Below are 25,542 nucleotides of genomic sequence, written 5' to 3' on the forward strand. Positions count from 1 at the left end.
TGTATACATGTACTTTGTTAATTGGTGAATCATTCACTGCTAATATATATAGTGTTTACTATTTATATCAACCAATTAAATTTGATTTCATTTACAGTTTGATTGCTTTAAACTCATTATACTGTAAGCCCCTATTATCCATAGCCTTCTATATAAACTCGGATCTCACTTAAAGCAAAAATGACACAAAGAATAGTTTTGAATTGTAATTTTTATTTATAAAAGTAAATAACATATATTGTAAGTGTTAACAAGAGCACTAACATTGTTACAAAGCAACACTGTATATCACTATACCTCACACCATCATTAGGGGGCGAGTTCATCAAATGGAATCTATATTGCAATATATAGATATATTCAACCAGAAAATATTGCAATATTTAAAGGTAAAATTGACATGTATAAATTAGCACCCTAGTACACTTATAGAGGAGTTAACTGCATTATGCCTTTCAACACTTGCACCAAAATCTTAACATCAAATTTGACCTAAAAAGTCTAAGTCTGAAGTGTTTAAAAAAAAACAGACTTTTTCCCCCGAAATGATTCATTTAGATCCCAAAAGGAATAGTTAACCCCATACAGCAACCCTGAAATCAAATATTAGAACCCATGTAGAATTATAAATGATTTACTGATTGATGCCTTTCAACTTGAACCAAAAACTTAACATTTATTAATGATTGCCGACACCAGGGGCGACAACAAACATAAGCCCCCCCCCCTCTCTTGAGGAGGGTAGCTAATAAACAGCAAACAAAACAAAAAATGATTTTGTCAACATCATCAGTATTTCACAATTTATCTTGGTAACTCTCCCTCTCATTCCTAATACTCTCTTCATTCACATTTTATAAAAGCATGACTATGTTTTTGAAGTTCAGGACACTTGAGCTTTTATTCCTATCTTTCTGACAATGTGTATTTAACCAAATCATTCAATGTTTATATTTTGAACTTATCTAAATCATTCCATTTAAATCTAACTTTAAAATTCCAGTACAATTTTTAACTTCACTAAATAATTCAATGGCTATAACATAACACACATATCTTTGGGTAAACAAGCTAATTCATAATTTATATCCCCCGCTTTCCCACCTTTCATGAAGAGGTAATCTGATAAAATTTGTTGTTATTATTGCATGGAAACATCCAAAAATTAAATTTTTCATTAATCAAGGGACCATAACTCAGCCAATTAATGTCTGCAAAAAGTGTTGTTCGAACTTGGCTGAGCCATTCAGGCATTTGATGTTGTTTTCAAGTTTCAAGAAAATCTGATAATATTTGTTGCCATAATTGCATGGAAACATCCAAACATTACATTTTTCGTTAATCAAAGGGCCATAACTCTGCCAAATAACATCCAGGAAAATTTTATGATCAAGCTTGGCTGAGCCATTTAGGCATTTAATGTTGCTACCAAGTTTCAAGAAAATCCGACAATATCTGTTTTTGTTATTGCACAGAAACCGAAGTGTGACTGACAGACAAGTCAATATCCTCCGTTTCGTTGAAAGCGAGGGATGGAAGTATCTTTTTACACAAAAACCATCCAAGTACATACATTAACCAGCTGACTTGAACACATAGGGATGGAAGGGGTGAACACAGGGATGGAGGCGGTGTGAACACATGGGATGGAGATATTTTCGTATCAAAAACATAACTACATAATATCATGATTATGTAGCCCGTCCTGTATGAATAGGATGCCAAAGGATGCCAAAGGATGCTTCTGACCATTTGGTCTTTTTTGACTAGTAGCCATCTGAAGGAAAAGTTGATGGACAGACTATGGACACCGTGCCATGGCATGAGCTCATCAGTCATTTGGTTAAGGTGAGCTTTAAGTCCAGACACTTTAACTTCAATCAATTAAAAGAACTTTCTACGACTAAATGATATCACCAAAATGTTGTTTTGTTTCAAATGATACATGTTTTCAACATTCTCATAAAGAATCGCAAAATCAGACATGACATGAGAAATTCTGTTAAAGAAATTCTTACAGTAGTCATCCCCAAGAAGTTCTCCGGCATGTGGACTGGTTTCCTTTAGTTCCTTAACCTTGTTTAGCCACCCTTGAATGCACACACTTTACAATTTCTTGGTCTTGTTTATAATAAGGCATTCTAGAATGTTCACTTTACCATTTCTAGGCCTTGTTTAGTCAGTCCAGAATGAACACTTTACGATTTCTTGGTCTTGTTTATAATAAGGCATTCCAGAATGTTCACTTTACCATTTCTAGGCCTTGTTTAGTCAGTCCAGAATGAACACTTTACGATTTCTTGGTCTTGTTTATAATAAGCCATTCCAGAATGAACACTTCATGATTTCCAGGCCTTGTTTATAATAGCCATTCCAGAATGAACACTTCATGATTTCTAGGCCTTGTTTATAATAAGCCATTCCAGAATGAACACTTCATGATTTCCAGGCCTTGTTTATAATAGCCATTCCAGAATGAACACTTTACGATTTCTTGGCCTTGTTTATAATAAGCCATTCCAGAATGAACACTTCATGATTTCTAGGCCTTGTTTAGCCAGTCCAGAATGAACACTTTACCATTTCTAGGCCTTGTTTAGTCAGTCCAGAATGAACACTTTACCATTTCTAGGCCTTGTTTAGCCAGTCCAGAATGAACACTTCATGATTTCTAGGCCTTGTTTAGTCAGTCCAGAATGAACACTTTATGATTTCTTGGCCTTGTTTAGCCAGCCCATCATCACATTACTTTCTGTCTTTTTCTTTTTCTTTGGTGGACTTTCAGACAATTTCGCTGGAGATACGCCTTCCTTTTTGGGTTTGGACAGCCAGCTCATCATAAGATTACTACTGGCAGATTGTTTTGGTCTTCTACAATGAAATAAACTGAATTGAATCACATATCAAGTTCCTCCACCAATACTAAGAGGCATAATGAAAGTGTTGTTCAGTGTTAACCATACATCACTTACCTCCAAAACTGATCAAAAGTTGAAGAACTTTGTTTATATATGTGACTTTCAAAATTGGTCACTATAATTCATTTGAACATGTTAATGGGATATTCCAGCAGTAAACTTAAGACAAGGTTGTTTCATATATTTGACACTGGAGAAACTCAACAGCCTTATTTTCTAATTACCAAAAATAAAAATCCATTCACTTATTCATGACAAGTAACGATCTAAAGGAATTACCTCTATTTCCCTTTTTGGGCCCCGCTCCTCCAGCCACAGAAGGGCAAAGGTCACCATTTATGCAGAATTAGTTCCCCTGGTTCAAATAAATCTGGTCGAAACCCATGCATTCACTTATTCATGATGAGTAGCCATTTAAAGGCCTGACTTCTAATAATTCCCCCATTTGGCCCCTGCCCCTCCAGATCCAGGGGGGGGGGGGGGGGGGGGGGGGGGGGGCATAGTCACCATTTATACAAAATTTGTTCCCCTTCCCCAATGCTTCTGACCAAATATGGTCAAAAACTGTTTCTGTTTGATTCTTTATGGAAGTTGATGGATAGACTATGGACACCATGCCATGGCATAAGCTCACCAGTCCTTTGGTTTTGGTGAGCTTAAAAGTCCAGACACTTTAACTTCAATCAATTAAAAGACCTTTCTGCAACCAAATGATATCACCAAAATGTTGTTTTTTAACATTTTCATATTTGGTTAAAATCAATTCAGACCTTTATGACTAGTAGCAATTAAAACATTTTGACAAATTATGGTTGGATGCCAGACGCTGGACCAAAAAAAAGTTTACTGACAATATACAAAAGGAAGCAACATCCACAATACCCGACATCTAATGATGAGCTTAAAAAGGTGATAGACAATGGATGGAAATGGATGACAATGTAAGGTAATTGTATAAGCAATGTACGTACACTGGAAAGAGTCCAAGCTAACTTACCTGAGGTCAACAGGTTCTACACAGTCGGGTGTTTTATTACGAGAGTTGTTAACAACATTGGACACAGGGTGTAGCTGGATACACTCCACAGGCCGGATGTTCTTCACCGCCTGTAACATCGATTAGATCAGTTCAATTAAGACCAAAGTTCAGCAGAGAATTTAGACTAAAGTCCAAATTTAATATGTACTTCAAAGGTGAATTTAGGGAATGAAAAGAACTGTTTTAAGCTTCAAGCCTGTGTGAATACAAATCAGATACAATTCTGTTGTATGGATATCATACAATATAATTGTAACTGATTTGTCCACTAGGACTTCCTGTTACATGTCACCACTAGGACTTCCTGTTATATGTAATCACTAGGACTTCCTGTTACATGTAACCACTAGGACTTCCTGTTACATGTAACCACTAGGACTTCCTGTTAATGTAACCACTAGGACTTCCTGTTACATGTAATCACTAGGACTTCCTGTTACATGTAACCACTAGGACTTCCTGTTAATGTAACCACTAGGACTTCCTGTTACATGTCACCACTAGGACTTCCTGTTACATGTCACCACTAGGACTTCCTGTTACATGTAACCACTAGGACTTCCTGTTACATGTAATCACTAGGACTTCCTGTTAATGTAACCACTAGGACTTCCTGTTACATGTAACCACTAGGACATCCTGTTACATGTAACCACTAGGACTTCCTGTTACATGTAACCACTAGGACTTCCTGTTAATGGAACCACTAGGACTTCCTGTTACATATAATCACTAGGACATCCTGTTACATGTAACCACTAGGACTTCCTGTTAATGTAACCACTAGGACTTCCTGTTAATGTAACCACTAGGACATCCTGTTACATGTAATCACTAGGACTTCCTGTTACATGTAATCACTAGGACTTCCTGTAATATGTAACCACTAGGACTTCCTGTTATATGTAACCACTAGGACATCCTGTTACATGTAATCACTAGGACTTCCTGTTACATGTAACCACTAGGACTTCCTGTTACATGTAATCACTAGGACTTCCTGTTAATGTAACCACTAGGACTTCCTGTTACATGTAACCACTAGGACATCCTGTTACATGTAACCACTAGGACTTCCTGTTACATGTAACCACTAGGACTTCCTGTTAATGGAACCACTAGGACTTCCTGTTACATATAATCACTAGGACATCCTGTTACATGTAACCACTAGGACTTCCTGTTAATGTAACCACTAGGACTTCCTGTTAATGTAACCACTAGGACATCCTGTTACATGTAATCACTAGGACTTCCTGTTACATGTAATCACTAGGACTTCCTGTAATATGTAACCACTAGGACTTCCTGTTATATGTAACCACTAGGACATCCTGTTACATGTAATCACTAGGACTTCCTGTTACATGTAACCACTAGGACTTCCTGTTACATGTAATGACTAGGACATCCTGTTACATGTCACCACTAGGACTTTCTGTTAATGTAACCACTAGGACTTCCTGTTAATGTAACCACTAGGACTTCCTGTTAATGTAACCACTAGGACATCCTGTTACATGTAACCACTAGGACTTCCTGTTATATGTAATCACTAGGACTTCCTGTTATATGTAATCGCTAGGACTTCCTGTTACATATAATCACTAGGACTTCCTGTTACGTGTTACCACTAGGACTTCCTGTTACGTGTTACCACTAGGACTTCCTGTTACATGTCACCACTAGGACATCCTGTTATGTGTCACCACTAGGACATCCTGTTATGTGTCACCACTAGGACATCCTGTTACATGTCACCACTAGGACTTCCTGTTACATGTCACCACTAGGACTTCCTGTTACATGTCACCACAAGGACTTCCTGTTATGTGTCACCACTAGGACATCCTGTTACATGTAACCACTAGGACTTCCTGTTACATGTCACCACTAGGACTTCTTGTTAAAGTAATCTCTAGGACTTCCTGTTACATGTCACCACTAGAACTTCCTGTAACATGTAATCACTAGGACTTCCTGTTATATGTAACCACTAGGACTTCCTGTTACATGTAACCACTAGTACTTCCTGTTACATGTAACCACTAGGACTTCCTGTTACATGTAACCACTAGGACTTCCTGTTACATGTAATCACTAGGACTTCCTGTTACATATAAATAGTAGGACTTCCTGTTACATGTAACCACTAGGACTTCCTGTTAATGTAACCACTAGGACTTCCTGTTACATGTCACCACTAGGACTTCCTGTTACATATAAATAGTAGGACTTCCTGTTACATGTAATCACTAGGACTTCCTGTTACATGTAATCACTAGGACTTCCTGTTACATGTAATCACTAGGACTTCCTGTTAATGTAACCACTAGGACATCCTGTTACATGTAATCACTAGGACTTCCTGTTACATGTAATCACTAGGACTTCCTGTTACATGTAACCACTAAGACTTCCTGTTACATGTAAATTCTGTCACTGGTATAACAGTTTCTTGTAGACTGGAAAATTTTACCTATTCTGTATAGTCACATACTAAATACTATTTTTGTTCCATAAGAACCACGAAAATAACAGACACACACAATGAAAGTTTCATGTTAAACAGTATAAAATACATTTTAGGGACAAACAAAATAACACGTTTGCCCACGGTAATGGACCATGAACCATTGCCTACAGCAAATTAAAATATATAACACATTCATGTAAACATTAAACAGTATAAATAGGTTATAAATCATATTTCCACGTTTAAGTCAGCCAAGAGTGCGAATTCCACAAAATGGCTGAAATTGTGTAATCCAATCATCAGAAGTACAGCCATTGTTTCAGAGTTTGTCATCAGAATTATTTGTTAAATTTTAAATCTCATATGAAGATCAACCAGTTCACTTAATTTCCCCCCCGTTAAAAACAAGGGAATCAACATATGAAATTGGAGATGCACAAGTAGGGACCACGGGAAACCTACATATCAAATATTAGAATGATCCATAAAGAACTTTCTGAGTAATAGCGATAATTAACCTCAACTGTCAAAATTCAAAATGGCCACATGTTGGCCATCTTGTGTTCTGATCAGTCTGAAATAGCAATTACAAACTTTAACTATAACAATACAAACGGCCACCCTTCGGTCATCTTGTGTTCTTATCAGTCTCAAAATTGATCATGCAAATCTGGGGACCAAGAGGATCCTATGGAATTAGAGAGATATCTATCTGGCTATCCTCAAGAAATACCAATAACAAGTTTTTTTTTACAAACAGACAACAGAGTGACCACAGACAAAGAAGATTTGAATAGCCCACTGCCATTTGCACTTCAGTAAAATAATCTGCTATACCTTATAGCTGCATATAAAGAGATATTTATCAAATGTACAATATTATCAACTTTCCAAAAAAATCTTTTTTGAAAATTTTTGGGGTTTTTGGGGGTTTTTTTCTTCTAATTTTCAGTTAAATCTGTCACAAAATTATCACTACATTACCTGGTAGTGAAGATAAAACAAATTAGGACAAACAGGCAAGGTAAAACCAGGACGTATCAACTAAACAGTCAGGTACATAACAGCACCCAATAAAAAATATGGAATACAATACTGTAGTAAAGTTCTAACAATTTTGATGGGAATAAACATGAAATATTTCATATCTTTCTCTTTGTTAAGCCATTTAAATGTAAGAATTAGTTTCAATCCTGCAACAAAGATTTTGGTATTCAAATGAAAACAAGTAGGACACCTTCATTATAATAATTGCTTGACAACATCAAGATTTGAAAATACTTCAGATCAAATTTTAGGATTTCTAACATCATTTTTTGTTTATCTAGTTATCTACGATCTGTTGACATACACGTAATAACTCTCCATTGAAAGTCATACTTACTATACAAGACGAAAAATATTCAGGTACTGTAAATTCAATAGCTTAACAAATCTAGAAAAGCTATTATGGGAGACATTTTGAAAAAAAAAAATACTTAACATTACATAGAGTAGATATAAATTTGGGTACGGAACATTGCACTATGGGATATATATGGTTTGAGTACCGGACATTACAATTATCTATAAATAGGATGAATAGGAAGTGCCTAAAATAAACATAAAAACAGCCGGCCTTTCAAACTGAAGGTATGTATACCATAACATCGTAGATATTAGGAGTACCTGATACGCCATAGAAATGGATAGACAATGTATTATCTGTACTTCAATTCAACTGACAAACAATCCCCTACAGTTAATGTCTTTATTTTTGTTAAATGACAAAACCCTACAAAACTGTTCCGGTGAGTTATTTTGTTTATTCAGTAGCTTCCCATGCATGGTGCTGAATATTTGTTAAGATAGTCTGTCCAGTTTATTTGACACCAAATCAATGTACAAATTCCTTCACTAAAAAATGCCTCATCAAACATTTCATATATTAATTAATCAAAACAGAATTCTAGTTCAGTTTAAATTTACCCTTAAGTCAGATATTAACCTTAAAATTAAATTACTGGCTTTAATGGAAAATTATAGTGATATTTCAAACTCTCAACTTTATCCAAACTGCCTAGAATAGATTTCCTGATATAAACTTTATGTGTAACAGGAAAGGGAAAATGCTACAACCAGGCTGGGACTCAAACCGGGAACACAAAACTCTAGACGGGTGCTCTAACCATTTGAGATACCTGGCCACCACCGTTCAGCCTAGTAAAGTTCCGCTACATTCCTCCCTCCTTCAACAAAGTCTGCGACCCCTAAGACACACACAAGACTCTTTACCACCTCCGTGAGTATTTATTTGGGCGCTAAATGTAACAGGAAAGAAAAATGCAACGACTAGACTAGAACTCAAACCCGAAACCTCTGAAATCTAGATGGACACTCTAACCATCTGATCTACTGGCCTCCGCTACATATGTTCACACAACAGCGATGGAGAAAAGACTTAATGTTCTCAGAATTGATGGCCTACAAGAACAACAGGAAAGACATACATTTGACAGAAAAGTACAGCAGAAACTTGTGTATATAGTTTATGGAAATCTTGAGGAGGAAATTGAAAGTGTGGAAGAAATCCAATCTGTTTTGAAACAAAAGAACTATAAATCCACTCTATCCTCTGACAAAAAGTCTATTCAAGTTTTCGAAATCATCAAAGATGCAATTGAAAAATTGCCTTACAAAGTAACAATATTAGCATTTCCTCACTTACAAAGAACACCCTGCCTACGTAACCTTGCACTCGACCCATTATTTGAAGAAAAGTGCAAGGTCATAATGGTGAGGTTATCACATGAACTTCCTAAATATGCCAGGTGTTTATGTAGTATAGACCTAAGTAAAGACAGATCAATATGGTGGCCGCAATTACGAAAATTAATTGGGCGATGCGCAGGAGAAATGAGAACAATTGTTGCCAGAGCACATAGCTCTGAACGTCTCAAAGAATTCAATAACGTTTTGGATCGACTGGATTTGGAATTGCCAAAGATATCACTTGAAAATCAAATATATGCAAGAGAGCTGGCAAGGAAACATCTCAGTGTTACTGAATCTGTAAGATGCAGCTCAAAAGTTAAAAGGAAAATGCAGTGCCATGCCAGTAGTCCGACATTAAAGGTCACCTCTACAAATCAAGCAAACAACAGTCAAAGTGGAAAAAGAGGAATACAGCATACTGAAATTCCAACATGGAAACAATCTCAGGAAAATTTTACGATGACAAACTCAGAAAATCTTCCATATGGGAAGGATGCTCATGTCTTCATAGTAAATGGTGATTCAGAAGATGAAAGGAGGCTAGCAAAAAAGATGGCCTTGATGTTACAGCTTCACAAAATTAAGTGCATTACCCGTGATGAACTTCAAACCAACGAGGATCTGATACAAGCCATGATCACATCTGTTGACAGGTCAATGGTAACCATTATTCTGAACTTCACTAAAATGTCAGGAATTTCATCCATTGTAGCAGACTATGCATTCATACCTGATGAGTTTGATGAGAAAGCCATTGTAATTCCGTTAATATTTTCAAGAAAAGAACAAAAAGAAGAAATGCAAGGTTCTGAGACAACAAACCAAACAAAGTATACAGCACAGAAGTCTGATTCCAGCAATATTTCTCTCAACTGTGCAAACAATCTTGAACCAGATCAAATAAAAAAACATGTTCCCAGTTCATCAGATCAGAAAATAAAAGACTCGCACAAAACTTCACTGGAAAGACGGCGTGAGAGACAACTGGACATTACTACAGGGCAGGGCGAGCTGATGGAGGATGGGGACTGGAAGGGGAAAGTTCTTGGCTACATTCAGGAGGTTCAGCGACGGAAACAGCCAACCATGGCACCACATCAATTACACGAAGAAAAATGTAGAATTCAGAAAGTGGTAGACGACCTTCATTTAATTGTCAAAACACCGTCATATCGAGCCAAAAAACAGCTTTACTTGGCTTGTTTGGAAAAACGACCTGATCTGTCCCGCTTTCTTTCACGTCATATTGGTTGCAGTGTCCAGAGTCTACCAATAAGGGTAAGTCTTTAAAAAAATCAACACATCGATCCTGATGAATGCAAGTCTTTAAAGAAAGACAACAGTCCAGTCTTGTTGACCATTGAAGGCAAGTCTCAATAAACATTAACAACACAAATAATGGTTTTTACTATGTCATGTTTTAAAACAACTTTGTAAGAAATATTTGGTGAAATCAGCATTATATCATTAAGTTACAAATAACATAAATATAATATTTTTTTGTTAAATCATAAAGAATATTGATACACAATGGCATTCATTCTAGATACAAAAATGTTAAAATTCAGATAGATTTTCACGATAGTTCATATTGATGATTAATTGCGACAATAAATTAGGAGACAACAACAGTTTCTGCCATAATAACAAAGCATTTTTTCTATGTAGGACAGCAGCTCATTGTCTGTGGACACCATTGTCCAGAGTGAAGAAATCAACCCAATAAAAAAGGAGGTAAATATCACACAATTATTAACTTCGTTTAGGTTAATACAAGGAATTGTTAACCTGAAAGGTGATTAAACCCTAAGGCTTTGGGCCTTTTGAGGTTTTTTCCTTGTATTAACCTGTACAAAGTCAGTAACAGTTTTGTTAAATGAAACAGATTACCTCTAATACCATTTTTTTTCTTTTTTTGAACATAAATTCTTAACTTTACACAAGTGCCCAGGAAGGCATGTATCGCTTATCCATTAAACTTACATTTCCATTTTAAATTCAAGTTTTTCTTATATGAATTTATGAAACTGTAACATTGTTATTGCATTTCAAAGTCTAACTTTGTACTGTCAATGGGACCTGTTCTTGTGACATCACAAGTACATGCAACTGTTCCCCTCAAAAAAAATACCAGTAGTTTGTCGACATAAACACAAAATCATCAATTCAATTTCAACATTTTAATCAATATATTCCACTACGAGGATATTCATCTTTTATACATCATAACATAAATTGTTGCAATTTACATTGATCAATCAGGTTTTTTAAACAGTAGCACAATTATTTATTTATAAATATCTCATCCCTGTACTGAAAGCGCTACTTAACAGTATCTTCCAGTTAGATTTTCAATGGTAGCATAATGACCCTTTTTCCCACCATATAATCCCTGAATATTTACACCTATGTCTCCATGGCTATTTTAGTGCTTTTCTACATTTGTTTACAATAATGTTCTATAGATCAGAATCAGTAATAGCCAGATGATTGACAATCTGTGTGGTATGACTATTGTCTTGTATAAACTTCAATGACTTATATTCTCTTAACCAATTAGTCTAGAATAAGTCAAACTGTTGCGTGATGTGGTTCATGTAAGCTTAGATGATTTGTTCTAATAAACTGTTAATGCTTTGTAGCATTAACTCGCTTATTTTTATCTATATAACTTGTCGGTATATATCATATACAGATACATGGCAGGCGGAGCACTTACTTTAACTTTGTTTAATTATGTAACTCAAAATTACAGGAAGACAGCCCTAAACAGACACTTAAGAGAAGGCCATCGTCTGCGCCACTGACTCAAAATCCTGTAGATCACGACCTTCCAAAACGAAGTCAAACACCTGAACCGCATTCTACCCAAGCTCAGATGGTAATATATTGTACATTGATGCTACCATATTTATCCTCAAATAAGCCCCCTTTCCTGGTGTCAAAGTTCCCTCCCCCTGTGTCAAAGTTAAGTAGAGAAATTTGGGGGAGGCTTACCCCTGTATTGGTGAAACATTTTTAGCTTATTATCTCAAAATTGATAATACTGCAAAAATGAAGAAGGATTACTTGTGAGCAGTGCCTTGTTTCAAGTTGTCTGCAGATAAATGCTGTACCTAGATCATTTGACAGGATGGCAGCAGGGCTTGTGTAGATAAATACTGTAACTATAGAGCATTTGACAGGATGGCAGCAGGGTTTGTGTAGATAAATACTGTACCTATAGAGCATTTGACAGGATGGCAGCAGGGTTTGTGTAGATAAATACTGTACCTATAGAGCATTTGACAGGATGGCAGCAGGGCTTGTGTAGATAAATACTGTACCTATAGAGCATTTGACAGGATGGCAGCAGGGTTTGTGTAGATAAATACTGTACCTATAGAGCATTTGACAGGATGGCAGCAGGGTTTGTGTAGATAAATACTGTACCAAGAGCATTTGACAGGATGGCAGCAGGACTTGTGTAGATAAATACTGTACCAAGAGCATTTGACAGGATGGCAGCAGGGTTTGTGTAGATAAATACTGTAACTATAGAGCATTTGACAGGATGGCAGCAGGGTTTGTGTAGATAAATACTGTACCTAGAGCATTTGACAGGATGGCAGCAGGACTTGTGTAGATAAACACTGTACCTACAGAGCATTTGACAGGATGGCAGCAGGGTTTGTGTAGATAAATACTGTACCGAGAGCATTTGACAGGATGGCAGCAGGACTTGTGTAGATAAATACTGTACCGAGAGCATTTGACAGTATGGCAGCAGGACTTGTGTAGATAAATAGATATTAAATACTGTACCAGAGCATTTGACAGGATGGCTGCGGGGCTTGTGTAGAAAAATACTGTACCTAGATTTTTTTAAAGTAATGTAACAGGCACCTTGTTGGATAATGGAGGTATACAAGGATCACAAAGATATCAAATCATGAAAGGTTCTTGAAGTCCACTAAGAAAAGAAGTTTCAACAGTTTGATACCTAACATTGGGATATGTAATGGAGGTTCACAGACCACTAGATCTACTGTTACCCATACAATTAACAAACATGTTTTGATTCAATACAAACAAGTAATTGATTATCACATATCTATTCATATACACAGTCATTAATATACACAGTGAAAGTGTCATCAAACCTATATATTGTTACAATTCAGCTGATTTAATTTAGACAAAGAATCGATCGATCTTTATTGAAGAATGACAAAATGGCACATTTTATGCAAATGTGCTGAAAGAAAAGTCCTCCGTAAAATGAAGCCACATTACCTTTACTGAGCTTGAAGAAAGTGTGTCTGAAATATTCGACGTTATAATTTGAGATGTTGAATTTTGGAGCTTTCATGCCTGGCACCAAATAAACTATTTGAGTTTTCATAGTTCTCCCTCTTAAATTGTGTACTCCAGGGCCCCTTTCCATTATTTCTGTCCAAATGGTTTGACCAATCTTTGCTAAGACTATCATGGCCTGAATAGACATCTGCAGTTTTGTTAAGATTTAACCCTGAAATGTTACGTTTTAAAATTTGATGAACCCTGCATATGTGCTGAAATGAAAAAAAATAGGTACACTTGTATAGGATGTCCTGTAATCTACCTCTCACTTCTGACCACTGTCTAATGCCTCAGTCTAAATAGACAGGTGTATATCCATACACTCTTGTTTCTAATAGTCAGATCTTAAAGGACTGTACAGTAAACGTGATAAACTTCAGGTATTTACCTTTAGCAGAGGTACATCTCCAAAGTCCAGCCAATCATTGACCTCTTCTTCTGATGTAAGGATGGCCTACACATAAAAGGAAATACAACATCAACCTTAGATAACGGCCAATTAAAAACAAAATCTCATACTAGTGATGGGAATTGGTCGAAATTTCCTCATTGATCATCAGTTTGTCATAAAGTGCAACATCAGCATCTTGTTCTGATCATGTTGTACATAGTTGAAGCCTAAAGATACATTTAGCTGTCTCGCACACGATGTATTTTCAAGTGATATCAGCAAACCAAATCAACACTCCAATCTTTTGTATATATCTATGGTTTTTCTGTCACAACAATCACACATGCATTCCATTACCCCAAACGAGTCTGTAGATTTAACTTCCAATGGGAGTTTGCCAAAAACTGTTTACATTTCATACTTCTTTTGACATATTCAGACTATCCAAAATATGGTTAATCATAAATAATCAGAGTTGAACCTGTAACTAACTAGAAATTTCAATTGGCATATGAAAACCTCTTGATCATTGCAACATAACAAGAATGGTTCAATTAGCTGAACTTACCGGCATTCTGTGGTGGAGCCAGTCCATAGCAGCAGAGGAGGCAACTGTTATAACACTGTATGTGTATAGAGGTGGCGCCCCCTACAAATCAAGAAGAGATAACTGTGATACAGCACAGCTAGCAGCTTCAAGCACAAATAAAATCTTTAAAGACAGCTTATTGTAATGGAAACAATGTTTTTTCAGTTTTAAATACAGTGGAACTTCGTTAACTCGAAGTCGATGGGACCTCGAGAAAATTTCGAGTTATCAGAGTGTTAGAATTAAGCGAGTTGTCATTTTCGGTGCAAAGTTTTGTCAATATGTGTCAACATTATATAAGTATTATAACTCCGCTCTGTCGCTCATCAGTTAAGTGTAAGACTAGTCAATACATGTAATTGCATATGTAATATTTCGTTGTCACTCGTAGTTTGGTGTAGTTTTGCCGATATACGGTCTCAATAAAGTTTCTTTCGCTTAGTCACTTCAATAACGATCTGATGTATATGTCATGTTTGCAAAAGGAATAACGATAAAATGGAATCAACCGAATAACAATTTATTAATGTTATATCAAATAACCGTTTAAATTTAACACAGATTATATAATTATATGTAAAACGTAACAGAACCATTACCTTATATTGGACATATAGAATACTGTTTGGTAATCCTACTTACATTTTACTGACAACCACGCCATTTCCATGTACTTATTAGCACAGGAAGTAAATATTACTGTTACTGAGTTGGCGTGTTATACTCGATTTAATAGACAGCACTGACCGTTACAGTCGTACTCTGAACACCTCGGCAATAATTATGCTATTGTTTCAGAAGTTTAAAGATTTAATAGGCACCAGTGACTGTTTCATTTCTACACATGTAAAAACATCAGCCGAGTAGATCTACCGTTGTGTCAGAGATGAGTTCCGCTTAAGCGATCGGGTAGATGAATTGTTGACTAGTCGTGTGTACTATTATCGGCAATCGCCTTAGGGAAATTACCTGATGTAAGTAAAACAATACTTTTTATCACCGACAGTTATTGTTATAAGATTCCACCGACAATTTCTTTAATGAATTTATGAAACACTTATAATATCATATAATAATCCGTAGGTTTGTAGTGCCGATGCAAACGGAATTTCGATGTTGAAAAAATGTTGGCGTTTACCACCGATCGTTGGGACACAAAAATGATACTTCCAGTTATTCGATCATTTCAAATAGAATTTTTCTTGTTGGGACCAAATTTTCACTTCGTATTATCCGAGTTTTTCGAGTTTTCCGAATTCGAGATTTCCAAGTTTTTTTTACTAGGATAAAGAGAGAATTCGGCCGGGACTGACGAAGTACTTTGAGTTCAGCAGGGTATTCAAGTTTTCCGAGTTCAAGTTAACGAAGTTCCACTGTATGAGGAATCCATACTTCTTTCACAGATACTTACATCAGGAGGTGACCAAATGTCAAAGACACCTGCCATGGTTAGCAGACGTTTGTTGCTCAAGACAGCTTCACCTGAAAGATGGCAAAGATTACATAAACAAGTATCTCTTATTAGAATCCGGTACCCTGCCCACTGAAAGGATGAAAGGCCAAATGGCCAAAAGGCTGTAATAGCGGACACTTGACTTGTGAATAATAAAAGTAAGCTGGTCATAATTTTATAGAAAATTATCTTGAAACATGGTTTTTACTTTTTAAACATTTTTGGCTAAAAAATGTATTGTTTTATCACTACAGTACTGTTTTTCTAAAAATAAAACTTCTGGAATTCACTTTTTCATCAAGTCTGACTGACAATTCAAGAAAGTGTTTGTCACAAGAAGCGTCATCAATGGATGATATATTATCTATCTTTACCATTCAAACTGATTAATAACAATCAATCAACAACTATATCAACATATATCATACAGTGGAATTCACTGTTTCTCATAAAAAAGATTTCCATGGAAGTTGATGTGTCACCTGCATGGCAAGTTGGATGATTAGTTAGATATATTCTTCTATTCAAAATTTTTTGTTAAAAGTAAGCAAGACCAGCATCACTCAAATATGCTCGAAATTCAGCAATACAGAGCAGGAACTTTCAGTAAATGATCACCTCAAGAAGTTTTAACTTGATTGACCAAAGAGAACTGGAGCTATTGCATGGAAACAGATTTTCTATTTATAGTAACAGTGACCTTGACCATGGGACTAGTTAAAATACAACCCCATACAAGCACTTATGGTAAGGAAAAACTGCTTGAAAAAGGAGTTTGATAGTTTCCCTAGTACAGTACCTGTGCCATCATTTCCCTTGTTCAGTCCCTGTGCCATTGTTTCCCTTGTATAGTACCTGTACTATCGTTTCCCTAGTACAGTACCTATACCATGGTTTCCCTTGTACAGTACCTATGTCATAGTTTCCCTAGTACAGTACCTGTGCCATCGTTTCCCTTGTACAGATCCTGAGCCATTGTTTCCCTAGTATAGAACCTGTGCCATCGTTTCCCTTGTACAGATCCTGTGCCATTGTTTCCCTTGTATAGTACCTGTGCCATTGTCTCCTTTGTATAGTACCTGTGCTATTGTTTCCCTTGTATAGTACCTGTGCCATGGTTTCCCTTGTACAGTACCTGTGCCAGCATTTCCCTTGTTCAGTCCCTGTGCCATAGTTTCCCTAGTACAGTACCTGTGCCATTGTTTCCCTGTACAGTACCACTACCTGTGCCATCATTTCCCTAATACCATACATGTGCCATCATTTCCCTAGTACAGTACCTGTACCATCGTTTCCCTTGTACAGTACCTGTGCCATCGTTTCCCTTGTATAGTACCTGTGCCATTGTTTCCGTTGTACAGTACCTGTGTCATTGTTTCCCTAGTACAGTACCTGTGCCATCATTTCCCTAGTACAGTACCTGTGCCATCATTTCCCTAGAACAGTACCTGTGCCATCGTTTCCCTTGTTCAGTCCCTGTGCCATTGTTTCCCTTGTATAGTACCTGTACTATCGTTTCCCTAGTACAGTACCTATACCATGGTTTCCCTTGTACAGTACCTATGTCATAGTTTCCCTAGTACAGTACCTGTGCCATCGTTTCCGTTGTACAGTACCGGTGCTATAGTTTCCCTAGTATAGTACCTGTGCTATAGTTTCCCTTGTACAGATCCTGAGCCATTGTTTCCCTAGTATAGAACCTGTGCCATCATTTCCCTTGTTCAGTACCTGTGCCATTGTTTCCCTTGTATAGTACCTGTGCCATTGTCTCCTTTGTATAGTACCTGTGCCATTGTTTCCCTTGTATAGTACCTGTGCCATGGTTTCCCTTGTACAGTACCTGTGCCAGCATTTCCCTTGTTCAGTCCCTGTGCCATAGTTTCCCTAGTACAGTACCTGTGCCATTGTTTCCCTTGTACAGTACCACTACCTGTGCCATCATTTCCCTAATACCATACATGTGCCATCATTTCCCTAGTACAGTACCTGTACCATCGTTTCCCTTGTACAGTACCTGTGCCATCGTTTCCCTTGTATAGTACCTGTGCCATTGTTTCCGTTGTACAGTACCTGTGTCATTGTTTCCCTAGTACAGTACCTGTGCCATCATTTCCCTAGTACAGTACCTGTGCCATCATTTCCCTAGAACAGTACCTGTGCCATCGTTTCCCTTGTATAGTACCTGTGTCATTGTTTCCCTAGTATAGTACCTGTGCCATCATTTCCCTAGAACAGTACCTGTGTCATTGTTTCCCTAGAACAGTACCTGTGCCATCGTTTCCCTAGTACAGTACCTGTGTCATTGTTTCCATAATACAGTCCCAGTACCGTTGTTTCCCTTGTACAGTATCTGTGCCATTTTTTTCCTAATACAGTCCGGATATCCCTGAGGCATAGTTTCCCTAGTACAGTACCTGTGCCATTGTTTCCCTAATACAGTCACTGTGCCATCATAATCCTAATACAGTACGTAAGCCATTGTTTCACTAATACAGTCACTGTGCCATCATAATCCTAATACAGTACCTAAGCCATTGTTTGCCTAATACAGTCACTGTGCCATCATAATCCTAATACAGTATCTGTGCCATCATAGTCCTAATACAGTACCTGTGCCATCATAATCCTAATACAGTATCTGTGCCATCATAATCCTAATACAGTACCTGTGCCATCATTTCCCTCCTTGTTAACAAAGTTCTGGCATTTTTTATCTAGATCATCTCTATCACAATGATCAGGAATGTCTGAAAATGAATCTGATTCCAACTTCACATTCTGAGGAAAGTCACTACTAGGCTCCATTTTGATTTCTGTTTTTAGTTCAGACTTCTGTCTAAAATCTTCTTTGTCCTGAGAAGTCTTGTTATCTACCACCTTATCCAGATCTCCACATTCTCTGGACAAATACTCTGTTCTTTCATCTGTTGACTCCTCTTTAATATCTGGCCAATCGGAATCTTCCATTTTCACCTCCTTTTTAATGCCACCATTAGCATCACTTGCTGTACATGATGATGATTTTGGAAAATATATGAAATATGGTTGCTTTTTATCTTTGTCCCTTTTCCACTCAAAGAAACTGAAAACAAATTGTTGTGGAATATTTATAATAGTAATTTGCATTTCTATATAAATAAGTTGGGAAGTTGGGTGTAGACTCCTAATAATGAATTAATAAAATCTTAATTGATTATCAAATTCTTGACAAACATATTGGTAGCTCTCATTTAGAGTACTGTATATCATTGCCTAATACATAACATCTGTAAAAGAAATGTACTGAACCAAGTCATATTTTATTGAGGTATATGTACTAGCATTAATTCATTCTTATTACCAACAGTCACCCAACACTCGTCATCAAGTTTGGCATATAGGGGACAATGTCTTCTTTGAAACAACTATTCCTTTTCCAAGGGTTAGAACCGTATCGGTAAGTGTTTAACTGAATTTTTCCTGTTTTTATTACTATTACAGGATTCGTGTCCTAGTCTTATTGGTGTTTGTCATAAAACCTCGAATCCATGTACCTGTAATATCATAGCTACTAGGATGCCTAATTTATGTATCTTTATCATTTATAATATTGGAAAACTGAAATCAAGCAGAAGTTTGCTTTTTTTCAAACCAAATAAATATTTCATTTTGAGGTAGCACCATGAAGTCATCATCAGGTCTGCGCTATCACAAGAAGACAAATGAAACCGCAGTCTCCAAAACACACACATTCACCACACACATGCACCTTGCACACAGGGGAGGCCATAAATGACCTTAGCTGTTGATAGAACATTAAACAATACAAATCCAAACATCATGATCAGAAAACTCCTTGAAAACATAATTTGTTAAAACTATGTGTATTTAGACTCCCAGAAATCATCAGGTGATCAGATTGTTACCATCGGATTAAATATTAGTGAATTTTGCAGAACATCAAACAGGAATGAGGAAGTGTGACAATTAAAAACCAGGCAAGTATCATGAACAAGAGGCCTAGTGAGCCTACATCACTCGTATGGCTTATTTGTTGAAAGACTTAGTGCATGTGGCTTTTTCAAAGCTTACTGACATCACTGATGAAAATTTGATTCACACACCTACTTTCTTGTATGCATCACATTTAATACCATATTGTATCTATCGAGTAATAGGAAATAGAAATCCAGATTATTGAGAAGAACATGTTTGACTCTTGTAAGTCCAGGTAATTAGAACAAACTAGAAAGTCTCTTGGGTTATTGAGAGGTCTAGCTCAAAACAGATATTCTAAACTCATAAGTAATTTCAATTCTTAGTTTGATTTGATGAATTCTGAATTTATTTACTGTAAACGTACTATGTATATATCACACTCAAATTTTAGCACATTTCCGAATTTTAAAAGATTAATGCATTGATGAATTGGCGTGCCAAAACTATTCTAAATAGAAATGGCCGGTGTATAGAAAGTGCAATTAGCGCTATGTGTGGAGTTCTAAAACAACATAACTGCTAAAATATTTACATTTAAACTGCATCATTTATAGATAAAATATTCAGGAGTATTTTATTACCCATCTGCTAACACCACACATCGTCTGCCCTTTTCGAGTGGCACCTTATAGGTCCGTTTCTCCAGCATCCCTTCTGCCCGGCAGTTGTTGGTCTCATAGCTGACCTTCTTGGGGTCACCTTTGTGCCAGGAAGGAACCAGTCCCCACATCATAGGCTGAATGACACGGTCTGACAAACCCTCTAGCTCCCCAAAGTAGTGTTTACTGGACAGCAAGACAGGCCTACAGGATAGTCATCAAAGGGTGTTTTCCACAAACCATAGGCATTTTCTAACAAATTAAATTATTCAAAGCAAATTGATGTTGTTTTTCACTAAAAGTATCCCCATATAAACTTTGTTTCTTTTGTTGTCAAAACTTATCAGTGCTTTGTTCTAAAACAATATGTTATTCAAAATAAGACATTTAATATCAAAATCAAATTTCAACTGAGAATGTTTTATTTAAAGTTTAAGATTCACCTTTTAATTTGACAATGTATTTGCCTGTACTGCCAATATTATTCCATTGATCATATTTATTATTTCACCTCTTTTGACCAATCAAGCCACTGAAGTTAACCTTTGACCTCAACACAATTGATCTTTCTTTTCGACTTCATCTATTTATATTTGATAACAAAAGGGAACCTAGATGTATATGCATCCAAGAGTAATCTAAGAAAAACATTCCAAGAAAAGCAAAATTTCAAGTGTTAAAATCCAAGAAGGCTGCATTATGATTTCAATATTTCTCAAGAAATAGAAATAAGATATTTCAAGTATTAAAGTCTAAGATTACTGCCTGGCAGTTATTTTGTTTTTCCAATCACTTTCAAAATTACATCAGAACAACAGCAGACTGAGGTTAACCATCATACCATTATCTTCCATTATACCTCCAGAAATGTGATAACAAATTTCAACAGTCAAAATCCAAGATGGCCACAAGGGGAACATGTTACATGTGCATATAAAAGCTGAAAAATATCCTTCTGGTAGGCTTCTCAAAAGCGATAACAATGATTGTTTAACGAAAGACTGATGACAGACAGATGATGGACCACAGACAAAGGGCGATTTGCACAGCCCTGCCATCTGATGACAGTGGGATAACAAAATTAACAAGAGGCCCATGGGCCTTAACGGTCACCTGAGATTTGAATATTTCAGTTAATTTAATTGACCCTTTTTGAACCCACCCATCAGCCCCTAGGGGTCAGTCAGGGCCAACAGGTGTATACCATTAAGCTGATATCCAATGCTGATAATGTTAACAAAGTTAGAATGAATTCCGATAGAAATCAAACAAATAATAGTCAAAAATGTGATTTCCCTATATAAACTATAGTAAAATCTACCCCCTCCCCAGGGGCAAACTTGTGACCCCAGGGTCATGAAGTTCATTACATAAGTAAAGCACTATAAGACCCTTCCACCTATGAAGAGTATTTGATTCTGTCTTAATTGGGTCTTGAGAAGAAGATCTTTGAAATTTCAGTCTATTTGACCCTTTTTAGCCCCGCCCATCAGCCCCTGGGGGTCAGTCAGGGCCAACAAGTGCATACCATCAAACTGCCATCCAAAGCTAATAATGTTAACCAAATTAGAATGAATTCCAATAGAAATAAAACAAATAATAGTCAAAAATGAGATTTCCCAATATAAACTATAGTAAATTTTACCCCCTCCACAGGGGCAAATGTGAGACCCCAGGGTCAGGAAATTCACAATTTTGGTAAAGCACCTTAAGACCCTTCAATCTATGAAGAGTATTTGATTCCATCATATCTGAGATTAGAGAAGAAGATTTTTGAAATTTCAGTCACTTTGACCCTTTTTAGCCCCGCCCATTAGCCCCTGGGGGTCAGTCAGGGCCAACATGTGTAAACCATCAAACTGCCATCACAAGCTGATAATGTTAACAAAGTTAGAATGAATTCCAATAGAAATCCAACAAATAATAGTCAAAAATGTGATTTCCCTATATAAACTATAGTAAAGTTTACCCCCTCCCCAGGGGAAAACCTGAGACCCCAGGGTCATGAAATTCACAATTTTGGTAAAGCACCTTAAGACCCTTCAATCTATGAAGAGTATTTGATTCCATCATATCTGAGATTAGAGAAGAAGATTTTTGAAATTTCAGTCACTTTGACCCTTTTTAGCCCCGCCCATTAGCCCCTGGGGGTCAGTCAGGGCAAACATGTGTAAACCATCAAACTGCCATCACAAGCTGATAATGTTAACAAAGTTAGAATGAATTCCAATAGAAATCCAACAAATAATAGTCAAAAATGTGATTTCCCTATATAAACTATAGTAAAGTTTACCCCCCTCCCCAGGGGCAAACCTGAGACCCCTGGGTCATGAAATTCACAATTTTGGTAAAGCACCTTAAGACCCTTCCATTTATGAAGAGTGTTTGATTCCACTACATCTGAGAGTAGAGAAGAAGATTTTTGAAGTTTTAGTCAATTTGAACCTTTTTAGCCCCGCCCCTCAGGCCCCTTGGGGGTGGGGACCATATAATTCACAATTTTGGTTGACCTTTAGCCATAGAAGCTTCCCGCCAAATTTCATTGAATTTGGTTTAGGGGTTTTGGAGAAGAAGTCGAAAATGTAAATTGTTTACGGACGCACGACGCACGACGACGGACAAAAGGGGATTAGAATAGGTCACTTGAGACTTTGTCTCAGGTGACCTAAAAAGTCAATTTCATGATCTTATATTCATTCTCAAAAATCAAAGGTTTTAAAAGTGTATCATAGCATAGAGATGTGGAAATTACAACTCTGATTATAATGTGATTGGAAACTTAAACGTTCTCTGTGGTGATATACAAACTCACAGGTTCTCTGTGGTGATATACAAACTTACAGGTTTTCTGTGGTGATATACAAACTCACGGGTTCTCTGTGGTGATATACAAACTTACAGGTTCTCTGTGGTGATATACAAACTTACCGGTTTTCTGTGGTGATATACAAACTCACGGGTTCTCTGTGGTGATATACAAACTCACAGGTTCTCTGTGGTGATATACAAACTCACAGGTTCTCTGTGGTGATATACAAACTTACAGGTTCTCTGTGGTGATATACAAACTCACAGGTTCTCTGTGGTGATATACAAACTCACAGGTTCTCTGTGGTGATATACAAACTCACAGGTTCTCTGTGGTGATATACAAACTCACAGGTTCTCTGTGGTGATATACAAACTCACAGGTTCTCTGTGGTGATATACAAACTTACAGGTTCTCTGTGGTGATATACAAACTTACAGGTTCTCTGTGGTGATATACAAAACTGTATTTTCATATAATGTATAAGTTTAACCTGCAGAAAATGCATGTACACTGTATACAAGACATTCCTTACAATTGTACAGTTGTGCTCCACCCTGACTTACGTATGCGAGCCTGGAGACACGTTGTAGGAGGGATAGTACTGTTGGCCCCCAGGAGGGTCTCTCCACATTGGTTTCTGTGCTTCACCTTTCCTGTCATGGTAGTTGCAGGCTTGACACACATCATCTGGGGCCAAGGTGCTACCAAAATGTAAAAAAGTGTTCCTGTGGCAATGGTATTTTGAAGCATGGTGACATGAACCAATGAACCACAGTTCTCTTCACCATTACGGTGAAATGCAGCCCCTTCCCCCTGGTCAAATGAAGCCATCAAACGTAAAACAAAAATTTAGAGCGGGGCAGGGAGCTTCTCTACCACTATGGCAGAGTAAAGCATTAAACTTTTTTCTTACTAATAAACAGTTTTTCACCCCAAATCTTAATAACATCACCCCGATTCATTCTTTAAGCACAATAACAGCAAAAAACAATATGTCTGTGGTCAGTAAATTTAGGGCAGAGAAGGGGGGCTTCACTTTACCATTATGGTTTGACACTAAATGACTCAAATTACAAACACAAGAGACTGTTAACAGAATTTGACAAAAAGTTTCTAAATATATAGACAATGCTTTCAGTTAACATTTTAAATCAAATATTATTTACCTTGTGCTAAATTAATATGCTATTAGGCGATTTTAGCTATTTTCAGTAATAAATCCATATATACTCCTAATGGAATTATATAATACGAGAGTTTGAATATTATATGCAAGTTAGCAGTTTTCCTCAGCTTGATTAATATTAGAGAAAAACACATATCTGTCTAGTGCCCAGTCAGGAATCAAACTCCAGTTTCGTATAATGCGGTACTAAGCTATGGCACGCCGACCCATTCCTTTTACACTACTGCCCGTTTTTCTTGAGATTTACCCAAATCTAAATCTCAACCCAAATTAAGACTCTCCGTCAGCTAATCAACAGAGACAGTCAGCTAATCAACAGAGACAGTATTAATACTACAATGTCAAACCGTCACCTTTATTGGAGTAACCGTCACCTGTTCCTTTAAGTTGAACGTAAATATATTAGTACTATTTTTATAGACTAGATTAATAAGTATATTATTTATAAAATGTCAGATTAATTCGCATATAGATAAGCAATAAGCATAGCTGTCATCACGACCTATCCGAGACAATAGATATATTTCGTGTATCTAGATTATGAAATTCAGTCCGGAAGTTATGACTAATTATGACAAAGGCGCAGACTCATCTCTACACCAGCTCCACCCGACAATCGACCCCGCCCCAAAACTGAACATAATCGAAAACAACTAAAAACTAACCAGGCAGTCCGCCCACACATCGCTAGAAAAATCGAAACACTGTGGACTGTTGACACGGGCCAAAATGGTTTGTTATTGTCCAGTTGAACACACGTGTATGCAAGCACATGTGTTTTTCCCGCCGTTTACTCCCGAATGTACAGTACGTGACCTATATTTGCATATATAAGTAAACATAAACGTCAACATGTGTTCATTTATCACAAATATTGATCAGTGTTGTTCATAGTTAGCTGAATAATTCTTCAATACTACTAAACATATCCACTGATTGGAAACAAGGACGTTTTCTTGTCACACGTCAAAGTTTTGGTTAGATCGTCGGTAGCCGAACATGCCTG

The 25,542-nt window shown here is 36.9% G+C and overlaps 1 protein-coding gene across 1 annotated transcript; it reads right to left on the bottom strand.

Moving 5' to 3' along the window:
• Positions 1–196: 196 nt before the first annotated feature.
• On the bottom strand, positions 197–25,495 carry LOC117319501 (abasic site processing protein HMCES-like). Its single transcript, XM_033874298.1, has 9 exons — positions 25,202–25,495; positions 23,914–24,051; positions 20,521–20,742; positions 18,628–19,043; positions 15,920–15,990; positions 14,488–14,568; positions 13,917–13,982; positions 3,916–4,025; positions 197–2,871 (listed from the first exon to the last, which is right to left on the bottom strand). The coding sequence occupies exons 1-9, from the start codon at positions 25,219–25,221 to the stop codon at positions 2,706–2,708; spliced, it is 1,290 nt and encodes a 429-aa protein (XP_033730189.1). The 5' UTR covers positions 25,222–25,495; the 3' UTR covers positions 197–2,705.
• Between the last annotated feature and the right edge of the window lie 47 nt (positions 25,496–25,542).

The sequence above is a fragment of the Pecten maximus genome, chromosome 2 (genome assembly GCF_902652985.1).
Source record: "Pecten maximus chromosome 2, xPecMax1.1, whole genome shotgun sequence".
NCBI classification, from domain to species: domain Eukaryota; kingdom Metazoa; phylum Mollusca; class Bivalvia; order Pectinida; family Pectinidae; genus Pecten; species Pecten maximus.